The sequence below is a fragment of the Quercus lobata genome, chromosome 5 (assembly GCF_001633185.2).
Source record: "Quercus lobata isolate SW786 chromosome 5, ValleyOak3.0 Primary Assembly, whole genome shotgun sequence".
Taxonomy (NCBI): Eukaryota; Viridiplantae; Streptophyta; class Magnoliopsida; order Fagales; family Fagaceae; genus Quercus; species Quercus lobata.
In genome coordinates, this window is record NC_044908.1 from 4,911,590 (window position 1) to 4,924,158 (window position 12,569).

Genomic DNA, 12,569 nt, shown 5'->3' on the forward strand with positions numbered 1-12,569 from the left:
CTATATTTCCCCAAAAAAAAAAAAAAATGATGAGTATGAATTAAATGTGTACTTAAAGAAAGCATTCATATATATAGGTATATCGAGAAATCACTTCATAAAAAAAATGAACACTTTAAGTTTGATGAGACAGAACTATAAGGTAACAACATCATCACTCCATAAATACTAGAAACCAATGGCAGCTCTAGGAATTTTTTCTAGGGAGGTCATTGAGAAACTTAAATTAAACAATCGTTTAATTTAGAAAAAAAAAATTGAATATATTGAATTATTGAAAACAAAAACACACAAATACATAAAATTTTACAATTTTTTTCTATGAGTTTTTATATTTTAAAATCATCTCATTATAGTTCTATTATCAGTTCTCATTATCTATTGTCAATATAAGTATGACCATGTTATTTTGTTAAATTTGTATAATATTTTTGTTTTTATGCAATTGTGGTTATATATTTGTCATTTTTTTATAAAAATATTTTAAACTAAATAAAAAAAAAAACTCAATTCCACTTACACTATATAACTATTAACTCACACAACCACACTCATCCTTTCATAAATAATACAATATGTTGTTGTTTGATTGTGAGATAAACTGATATGGGATCAGAATGTGTAAGATTTAAAACAAAGTGTGCAAAAATAATTTTAAAAGTATTAATTTAGTAAAGCAATATTATATATATATATATATATACATACATTTTTTTTTCAGGTCTGCCGCCCCTGCTAGTAGAAATATATATATATATATATATACATTTTTTTTTTCAGGTCTGCCGCCCCTGCTAGTAGAAATATATATATATACATTTTTTTTTTCAGGTCTGCCGCCCCTGCTAGTAGAAATATATATATATACATTTTTTTTTCAGGTCTGCCGCCCCTGCTAGTAGAAACAATAACTATTGAGTTTGTTATTAAAGGCTAAAAATTGACAAGGTAATAGATGGTGAAGGAGGGACGTTTGCCCTTAAAAACAATCTATTTCTGGACCACGTTTTGACTGGCTTACAAACACTCTGTTTCTGGACCAAGAAACAGAGCATTGCTCCTAACGAAAACAACAACAACAACAACAACAACTGGCTTACAAACACTCTGTTTCTGGACCGAGAAACAGAGCATTGCTCCTAACGAAAACAACAACAACAACAACAAAAAAATCTTTAATAATTTTAATTCCCTACACATTGAAAGAGGATTCTAATATGACGTTAACATGAAAATATATACGGACAAAACCTCCTCTTCTATATCTCTATCATGGCTGGACACATAGGCCTGAATATATAGAAAAGATACGTGCCAAGAGCCAAATAGTCATTAAATCATAGGTTTATTTCTAACGTGATTTTTGATGTTTTTGTATACAAAACGTTTGACAATAATCACAGTGAAGATCTGGATAGTAAACCGTGTGAGCATAATTGAAATCAAGAACCTTACCGTGGGAATACTGCAAGGAACAGTTGTTGACCGTGAGAGACAGATAGAGAGAGATCTGTGAAAACTGAAAAGAGGAGAGACCGGAGGGGGAGAGACAGTGAGAATATGAGAGGAGAGAAAAAGCAAAGAGAAGGGAGAAAACTGAGAGCTTACTGTGAGACTGTGAGACAGAGGCGCCAAAATTGTTGTTTTCCGCGGCTACAGAGGGTAAAGAAAAAAATAATATTTATAGGAGAGGTGATGCGTGAGAGAGAGATTGTTTTCCAAAAAAAAAAATTGGAAAACATCTCATAGAAAATAAGCCTTGTTTTTATTAGGGTTTTCCATTGACTAAAGATAGTTTTCCGTTGACTATTTTTTTTTTATGCTACCAAACACTGGAAAATGTGGAAAACTATCTATATAGATAGTTTTCCGGTGAAACAAACAGAGCGTAAGTTGAAATGAAGTTATAAATTTGTAATATGAAAAAAAAAAAAAAAAAAACAAATTAAGCATGTAAACAATAAAATATAATATATTAAAAGCACCACTACAATCTAACTTAATAATAAAATCTACTGCGGAAAACTTTTAAAAGAAAATTAAAATAAGTTCATCTCATGAGGCTTGATTTTTTTCCAATTGACATTGCCGAGTTCAAAAAAATTTATATATATATATATATATATAATCACTCACATTGAGCCTCCGTAAACATTTTTTAAAATCCTTTAAGAAACCAACATTTTATAATTACATATTAAAAATATATTACATGATTATAATAATAATTTTTTAAAATAGTCTATTACACTATTACTAGCTAATAAACACATCTAATTAATATTTAATATATGAGAAGCCTCTATTGAGGCTTTGGCATTTGTCATTTTTAGATGAATTAAGTTCATGATCATGAAGTTCTAATCTGAATATCATATTTATCAGGGTTTCGTAATTTGTGATATTGCTTGTTTCATTTCACCAATGTTAACGGAAGGAGTTGGCTTACATGCACACCTTTTTCACACTCAATTCCACACCCAACTTATGTATCAACACAACATGTAATTTAATTACATATTTTTGTGTGAGTTGACCATAGGTGCCTGAGCATGTTGTATTCACTTATGTTGTAATGACGAGTTGACACTTAAGTAAAATGTGGATTTAGGTATAAAAAATAGTTTATCTCTAGAATTATTCTAAATGAAATGGACCAAAATCGAAAAGTGATAATGTACACCTATGTGATCTCTTTTCAAATAGCAATGATAAAATTTTATAAAATATTCATTTTAAATTTCATATTTATACTCTTATAAAATTCAACATGTTTTACTTTTGGTAGATCTCATAATATTTTGCCATATATACTTTATAATCTTATATTTCATTGTTCTAATATATATATTTTAATTAATTTTAAATTAAATGCTATATTTAAACTTTCCATTATATTTTTTCTTCAATTAAAATATAAAATTGTTAATAACTAAAATAACTATTTATTAATAACTGTCATAATTATTAAATTTAGAAAAAATTTTAAAGAGAAAAAATTCATTATATATATATATATATATTTGCTCTTTGCAGGTTTGGTGGTGTCGAAAGGATTTACAGTCTTATTGTGTCAAAGTAATGAGAGAAGATTTTAGATATTGATTATTGTTTTGTTTTAGAAAAAAAAAAAAAAAAAAGGAGATGCAGGAAGGTTACAAAAGAAAAGTTGAGTTGACAAAAAGTTTAGCAACCCCAACTCTCCAATTGTTCACTCTTATAGTTGCTCTGCTCTAAATCCATTTGGGATGGATAGGCTGCTAAACTTTTATCTCTTGAGCCCCAATTCAAAGTATTGTTAAAAGTCATACCCTTTCCTCCAGCTATTAATCTATTCTTCTGATCCAATAATTATCACTTTTGAGAATGTAAGGCGGTTTTGTTTTCATTAAAGCTACCGTATAATTTGAAGAAATTTCTTTTAGCTTTGCTTGGTACGTACTCCAAATCAACAGACCACCATGTCCACTTTGTTTGCAATTTCCATATCTAAGCACTTTTATGTCCATGTTGTTCCTATTGTCTGTGAATTCTTTCGTACAATTCCTGACCGTTTCCAAAATTTTCCCCTTCGATATTTGTCCGTAGTCCTTGGGCTAGCGTACTTGGCTATCATCTTGTTTAGTTACAGAAGGTTTCAACCGTTGAAGGAGCGGTACAAGGGGCTTAGAATGCATTACAAGCTTTTGAATGCTCTCGTAGAAGATGTAAACCACGTTTCAAAAATGGGGAAAGAGATAGATGAGAAAGCCCATCAGCATTGGGATTCACAACTGAGACCAGGAGGGACTGTGCAACTAAGTGCTGATGGGAGAGCATGGGTGACTGAACTCAAAGAAGTGGTTCGCAACGCAGAGTCTTGCCACAATGACTACGATAGATTGTGTGAAAGAAGGCAATTTCTGAAGTTGTTATACTCCAGTTTAATGGATTTCAGAAAAATTGGTGACTTCCGCGCAACAATGAATGGAGCTAGGGATCGTATACATGGTCTTTACCGGAAGTCATATGATCAGATCTATGAATCACTAGAGCGTTCAAGGTCTAACGTAAGAAGCCTGCAGGACAGACCAATAATATTGGAAAAAAAACCCTGCCCTTATAATCCAGATGTGCGACTGCAATCAACTCAGTCTATAGAAGTGAAATTGAAAGGCGCAATTCATGGAAAGCTGCAGGAATTAGATCGTGACAGGAAAGAGGACATACAATACAACATTGAGTTTCCGCTGAAGCTACTGCTTGCTTTCTTGGAAGATTTACGCGGGCTTAGAATGGAAAGTCAGACGGAGAAGGCCTGGGTGGAGAATGCTGAGGATCTCATTCTGGAGCTACAACATGACATGGACCATATACTGAAAACAGCAAATCGTATGAGGTGGCTCTTTTATTTGGGTAATTGGATAGCAAGGGGTCAGATAAAGAAGTGGTATTACTGCTATCGTGGATTGCTAAGTTTCCTCATTTACGGCAAGAATTACAGATATACATTCAAATTTGTCAGAAGAGATTCATCAAAATCCGTCAATGATTCTCGCAAAAAAAAGCAGACACGTACGTTTTCATCACAGGCCACAACAAACGATGACACGGGTATTTCTTCTCGTCTAAGCGGCTTTGGCAAAAAGCTCGAACAGGAGCAAGGCATGGATGAATTCAAACAACTACTAGATAATTTCAAGAGACTACAAGGCTCTATCAAGGAGACAAAAGGAGTTGAAGGCACAGAGCATTCAAGAAAAGCATGGACAGATCAGCTGAGTACAATTTTCCAAGATGCAGAGAAATCTTTCAATGCCTACCGAGAAAGTAAACCCTCCGACTGGAGCGAAAATCCTAACAAGACAGATTTTCGATCAAAGTTGAAACCAGAAGTTGATCGATTCCACAACGCTCTCTACTTTTTGCAGACATGCATAAGCGTTTTTCGCATTGAAGTAAGGAAAGAGAATAACTGGGTAGTCGGCCTGGAAAAAGACATACATAATGTAGTCTCAGAGCTCATCACCAACAGTGAGAATGGCTCCACGTATTTTATTGTGGGGATGAAGGGCATCGGAAAGACAACACTGGCAACTATGGTTTATTACCACGGAGAGATTCAGAAGCATTTTAAATTCAGATATTGGGTGCCTGTAGATGATATAGTGGACGAGGATAAGAATGTACTCCCGGAAAAATTACGAAAATACATCATGGATCCTCCTGCGACTAAGAAGGAAGGGAAGGAAAAAGAGGAAGGGACTAATAAGAAAGGGAAGGAAAAAGATTACAAGCGCGATGAGGTTAAACATTTCTTGAAGGATAAGAAGTACCTCGTGGTTCTGGACAACATCTCGTCAGTGGGAGCGTGGGGTAGTGTAAAAGCAGCATTCCCGGATAGCACAAATGGGAGCAGAATTGTGGTCACCACACGAGTCAAGAGTGTAGCTTCACATGCTGGCCAAAATAGCAGGGATCTCTACAAACTTCCGCTACGAACCAAAGACGAGAGCATGAAGTTGTTTGAACAGATGGTGAACCTTCCCTCTGAACCTTCTAATGAGCGTGAACTCTTTCCGAAAGATGTGAGAAGTCTCGCAAATGAAGTTGTAGGAAGATGTGGAGGCTTGCCGCACTCCATTTTACGTGTTGGGTATCTATTGTCTGGGGGACAGGTGACTTCTGAGGAGTTTTCCAGGGTGCTTGAGATAATGGATCATAACGAAACATCATGGTCCGAAACCTTGCCTTCAAATGATGAAAATGATTTTCCACAGGATCTAGTGAAATGTCTTTCTTACTTTGGACTCTTCCCCAGAGGCTCTCAAATTCCTGCAAGGAGATTAGTAGCTTTGTGGGTTGCAGAAGAGTTGGCAGTGGCACAACAAATTGGTGATGAGAAAAAGCCCCCTGAATTTATTGCAAAGAAATATTTGGACGATTTGATAAGCCTCAACTTGGTACAAGTAGTGGAAAGAAAGCCTAACGGGAAGACCAAGACATGTGGCTTCCCTAGTGCTCTGCGAGAACAATGGTTGCGACTGGATCCAAATTCAAGCTTAGATCGGTGTCTTGTTTATCATTTTGATGAAAATGATAAAATTGGAACACAAAGTTTATTGCGAAGCTGTAGAAATCCCCGCTCCATTCTCTTCTTTGATACTCGAGAAGGAATTAAACCTGGAGAAGATATAGGTCAATTCCTTCGTATGGGCATTGCAAGTGGGCATCTATTACAGTTAAAGGTTCTTGATCTTGAATTTGTTTTCAGACCTCGATTGCCGAATGCTATAAAAAAGTTAATTCATTTAACATATCTTGGCTTGAGGTGGACTTACCTAGAAAAGATCCCAGCATCAATTGGCAACTTAACCAATCTCCAAACTCTGGATGTGAAGCATACTTATATCCGTGAACTCCCTAGTTCAATATGGAAATTGCAGAATCTTCAGCATCTATACATAAACCAGATTTATCGAAGCCGAATTTTGGATCAACCAAGTGAGAATTCTCTAAAAAATCTCCAAACGTTGCAGGGTGCATTTGTAGATAAGGATAGTCCTTTGAAGTATGGCCTCCGTAGGTTTACCAACCTTAGAAAATTGGCACTAGCATTCCAGTTGAACTTGTCACAGCAAACCACATTGGCGGAGAGTCTTTTGCAATTGAAGCAACTTCAAAATTTGAAACTGAAATCAATTGATGAAATGGGCCGACCAAAAGATCTAAAGGCGACGTTCTTGTCAAAGTTTGACAATCTTTCTAACCTATTTTTGTTTGGAAAGTTTGAGACTATATCTATTAATGGACTCCCAGGAAGCCTGACTGACCTTACATTATCTGCCTCTGGACTTTCAGAAGATCCAATGCAAGAGCTAGGGAAGCTTCTTAAACTTAAATCTCTCAGTTTGTACTCTGGTTCTTATACTGGGAAAAAAATGTCTTGCTCCAAGGAAGGCTTTCCCGAGCTTCAAGTTCTGAACTTCTGGATGCTTCGGGAGCTGGAAGAATGGAAAGTGGAGGAACATTCAATGCCGAAGCTCAAGCAGTTGGAGATTCGTTCCTGCAAAAGTTTGAAGGTCCTAACTGGGTTGAGGAATCTAAAGGCACTCGGTAAATTGAGGTTAAAGGATATGCCTGTGGAAGTCACAGAAAAAATTGAGCAAACCAATGAGCGCAGTGATATTGCTCACTTTCCTTTCGTGATTATTGATTAGCAGTAGTCAATACTGTATGGAACTCAAGCTTTACCTATGTCAGGTTGCCTTTCTATTCATTTCTCGGTTCCTTTCTGATTTTTTAGTCCTTTATATAAACCATTATGATTTTAACATTACAACTTGTTACAGGTTTTTGCTTCCTTTCATTACTCGTTTGACAAGGAGGAATGATTTGGGCATTGAAGATGATGTCTCAATCAATTGTTTGGCTCACCGGGGAGGATACTCTTTTTCCTTTATTGTGTTGCTTGGTTCTAAGGTGTTTGATCAATAATAGTCGTATGCTTGCCATTCAGATAAATGGAATAAAATGGTACGCTTTGTTAAAAAGTGCTACCCTGTCTGTGTGCGTATATTTTCCCCTTGGGGCGCTTGCTTCTATGATATTTGATCAATAATATGTAATAGTCATATGCTTGTCATGCACATGACTGGAATAATTAAATTGTATAACGTGATACTATCTATGTGTGTGATTTTATTCGGTGGAGAGACATATGTTCTTCATTCTAAATGGATATATCTGTTTGTGAATTGTGACCGATGTTCTCTGATGGCTCTTAATGAATAATTATTTGGTCTGTTGTGCTGGTTGTCGTTTGTCCTTAGTAAAATAAGTTTTAATTATTTATTTTAGTTATTGCCATTCAAAAATGAATTGATTTTAACAAAATATAAAGTGAAACTGCTGTTCTTGTTGTAAATCATTTTATTGAGGAAGAAAGGAAAATATTGAACGGCATCATCCTCTTGTAACTTACGTGAACACTGTGAAGTATAATGAGAGTGGAACCAGGAAAAGAAGAGTATAAAACAAACTTTAAAATTCATGATCACGGTGGCACCCAGGACTCTTTTTCGGGTGGGCTTTAATTATTTACAAACTTGGATGTAACGGATGGATGCTACTAAAAAAAATATATATATATATATAGTTATATATTTTGAAATTTAACAGATGAATCAAATATTTTTTATATTTTTAATACACGTGTCATATTTTGTATCAATTGGATATTATTTACTATTTGATTCATAAACTTATATTTTATACATAATTTTAAACTAAAAAAAATTAAAATTTAAACATTTAGTTAATAACATTATTATTAATCCTCCGTAGAAAAAATAGGCCTCTAAGAGAAAGTTGGACACTCTGTTTATTTCAGTATTAATATTTTCTAAAAAATTATTCATTTTCTAAAGAGGAATTTTTAGAAAACTATTTCATTTTCTGATATTTAGTAACGACTTAAAAATGAGTTTGCGAACATTTTTTGGTATTTGGTGTGCAATTTTTTTTATATATATTTCTTGTATAATTTAAAACATTTGTATTATGTAAACCAACTACTGTAATTAGTATAAATAAAAAATCAAGAATTAATTTGGTTTTCATACTAAAATTTTGACAATAGATATAATCAAAATTAGTTGTGAAATTTTCATGATCTCTACCACTCATCTTGCTCAGATATATGGACAGTAATGTATACACATATGTACATGCATATAGAGCAAGCTCTACACTAGAAGCAAATGTTGGGGTCTTCTAAGGCCCCAAGTAGAGAAAAAGCTCCCAAATTTTAACCAATAGTGTTATTTTTTTCATTATAATAGTATTAATTAAATCCAAACATTAGTCAATAAATAAAATAATATATTCTAGCAAATGAAAAATGAGAGAGAGACAGAGAGAGAGAGAGATGCTATATTCACAACATTTTCACAGTAAATCCTAAGTGGTAAGTTGTTACAAGCTATAATTAATGGGTGAAAGTTCAAAAACGTGTATAAACACCCTTGAACGTTTTGACCCCCAAATAACAAATTAACCAATTCAAGCTTAATGACAAACAACTAGTGTGCGGAAAATGAACATAAGCTATAAACAGAATTGGAAATCAATCTAAGCCAATTATAAATCACATCCACAGCAGAAAATAAAAGGCAAAGACAAAGGGAAGAGAGATGCAAACACAAGGACAACACACGATGTGTTATCGAAGAGGAAACCGAAACCCTCGGCGTAAAACCTCTCCGCCGCCCTCCAAGCGGTCAATAATCCACTAGAAAATGTAGTTGGGATACATGAACAGCAATAGACCCTCCAAGCCTAATCTACCCGATGTACCTAAGCCCTCCAAGCTTCTTGCTCCAACGAGGTTGCGCCGAACCTTTGTCTTTTCTTGCTTCCCGGATTCCGCTACTAGACCGTAGCATCCGCCATCCTTGGCATCTTCCAATACTTCCCAAAGCTCCAAAAACACTCAACACTCTAAATGGGTGTGGGTAGTGTTTGGATAGAAATCTCCTCTCAATAGGTATGACAATAAGAGAGGGAATGAGAAGAGACTAGAAAGATTTCTCTCTAAGAATGAGTAGCTCTCCTTAAATGGGTGGGTGTTTTGAAGAAACCTCTCTTAGGGTTTTTCTTTCTGAATAGCCACACATATCTTGTGGGAATGAGGGGTATTTATACTGGTGTGAGAATAGAATACGAAGAGTCAGTTTTTCCAAAAACAGGGCTGGCTGGCGACTTGACCTCGCGACTTGACTGAGTCGCGAGTTCAAGTCGCGAGCTAACTTAATGGCCAGTCTGGATTTTTGTCGTGTAGTGCTCCAGGTGGCGTGACTGTTCAGCTCCCCTGCATGCTCTGCACGTGAGCAACTTTTGGCGGCTTGCAAACCGCGAGCCACCCGCGAGTCCTAGCCGCGAGCCTCTGCTTCACTGCACTGTCTTGAGCATTTCTTCACACTCTCTCACACACTACCCTTACATGATTCCCACCTAAATACAAGGTTTCTAAGTGCTATATTACAAGCAAATTTGTCATGGAATAAAGCCAACACATGGTTGATTAAATTCAACCTTACAATCTCCCCCTTTGGCTATTCCATGACAAAACACCCTAAAACAGACTCTAGACTTAAACGTGAGTTTGGGAACAATGGCAAAACTCACTCACACCTAAATCTAGAAGCTGTGTAGCTTTTGAATCATATGAACATGAATCTCCTGAAACACAACAATACACCATGATCATTGTAAGCAGAAAATCATAAAATGCATATGAAACAGGCAATATGTGATCAAGCAAAGATGGAGTTAAGAAACAAACCATGACTTGATCAACCAAGTGAACACCACAAGGTAGTGATCACAGTGCTCATTCACACTTGAAATGAACACAAGGACATACAAGTCAACAAGCACAAGGCAAGACACTTGTATGTTCACCACTCAACCAATGCATAACACACGAGGTATATGCATCTAGGAACAATCCTACAAGGGCACAAGAGTGACAGTACTTAACCAGAAAATGCATGACATTTGGATAGAGGTACTGATTTAACAAAAACATAGAGGCTGCATAAAGCATGATACAAACCATAAAGCCTACAAGAACATAAACCCTTAAAGCTTACAGAAGCAACATGGGTACAAACACATTATATTGAATAAAAACTTGAACAATATAAACTAAAAGTGCTTAAAATTTCTCCCCTTCAAAGTGATGAGAAGCTGTGATGCACTTGGAACATATATATACTTGTACCCTGAAACACTTGCACAAAACACATTAGACCCTCAAGGTAAAGCAAGTAATAAAATACAAGTATAATATAACAAGTATAGAAATGACTACAATGATCACATAGCAAAGCAAATGATCATCTGAACATGCATTCAATGAAGCATAATAACATAGGGATATATGCATGTCCAAAGCACAAACATGATGCAATGAGAACACCAAAGCATAACACAAAGCACCATAAAGCCAACAAGAAAACAAACAGAACAAGTTTTTCTAGTTAACACAATGTCTTCTCCCCCTTGGTATATGCATCTCCCCTATGGAATATCTCTCCCCCTACAAATGTGCATGAGAAATAAAATTTCTCCCCCTAAGGATGTGCACAAGAGTCATATAGAAATGACAAAATACTCCGAAACATTCTCTAGAGTATACTCTCCCCCTTTTTGTCAGGAATAGACAAAGGGTCAAGAAGAAACGAGGGCAAGAGATGAAGGTATGAACAATGCTAATGATGCATGAGGGGTGCAAGATGAATGAGAAAATGAAGCTCAAACCTAAGATAAAGTAACATGCTACAAAGCATAAGGTAAGCATAAGGTAAGCATGACATGCTAGGATGAAGAAATAAGGTAAAGACCAATGCATGACAAGGGTAGCAAAGGTGTGTGCAAGAGGTGGCTAAGTGCATGCATGACCAATGCATGAAAAATGCACATGTGGGGCAAAGTGTGTTAAAATACACAACCAATGAACCAAACATGTTCCTAATGAGGAAACATGAGAAACCCCAAAGTTTGGTACTCATTGGAGTCCAAACAAGCGAGAAAATGTCTAAGAGGCATTTTATCAAACACCTAGCATGCACACTATGAACAAAAATGTGAAACAATGCATGAACATCATGAAATCCACCCTTAATACATGTTCTTTCTGCCACAAGGGGCCAACATCCAATGCATATCAACAAAAGAAACCAATCCCATGAAGAAAATTGACAAAAAAATAAGTTTTCCCAACCCCTATGATGAAAATCCCAACCAAGAGCACAAAACTCTCCAAAACATAATCTAAGGATCAAAATCAATGAAAAGAGTTTATAATTACCTTAGAGATGTTAATGGATTGAAAAACCATTCAAATTGGTTGGGTTTTGATGTAAAAATATTGAAAGAGGGGTTTTAGAGAGGATGGGAGAGGTTTAAAACAAGTTTCCCACGAAAAAACTGTTTAAAAAGCTGATTCTGAGCGTCTCGCGACTGGCGAGTCGCGAGCCAAGTCGCGAGTGAGCCGCGAAACCTCTCTGTATGAACTCGCGGCTTAGACTCGCGGCTTGCAAGCCGCCAAACCGAGTAGCCAAAACTGGCAGCTTGCTGGCAGCTCACGCAAGTAGCCAAAATGAGTGGCCAAAAAATCTGACACTTGTTTTTCAAACCAGAACATGTTTAAACTTTGAAAAACACAGTAAGCACTAAACATAAACACAAAAAGTGATAAAAATCACTTCCAAAAACATATAAAATGATCAAAAATATTTTTGGATTAATCCATATAAGATTGAGCACACACACATCACATTTAGACAAGTACAATCTAACAAATGAATAAGACATTCATTGAACATTAGGCATGTGTGTTGTGTGTGTGTATCAAATGTGGAATAGTCCTTAGTCTAGAGTGAAGTTTCAATGATCAATTCAATCAAGTCATACACAACTAGTGCTAAATCAAGTGGTCTATCTCAATTATAGAAATGAGCATATATGACCTCCCACAAGAAAATGATTACATATGATGAAGCTTTTCATTTGGCTTCTTTACA

General features: G+C 35.7%; 1 protein-coding gene across 1 annotated transcript; it reads left to right on the forward strand.

Moving 5' to 3' along the window:
* The first annotated feature begins 3,215 nt into the window (after positions 1 to 3,215).
* Positions 3,216 to 7,736, forward strand: LOC115989285 (probable disease resistance protein At1g58602). Its single transcript, XM_031112954.1, has 2 exons — positions 3,216 to 7,242; positions 7,332 to 7,736. The coding sequence occupies exon 1, from the start codon at positions 3,462 to 3,464 to the stop codon at positions 7,197 to 7,199; it is 3,738 nt and encodes a 1,245-aa protein (XP_030968814.1). The 5' UTR covers positions 3,216 to 3,461; the 3' UTR covers positions 7,200 to 7,242; positions 7,332 to 7,736.
* The last annotated feature ends 4,833 nt before the right edge of the window (positions 7,737 to 12,569 follow it).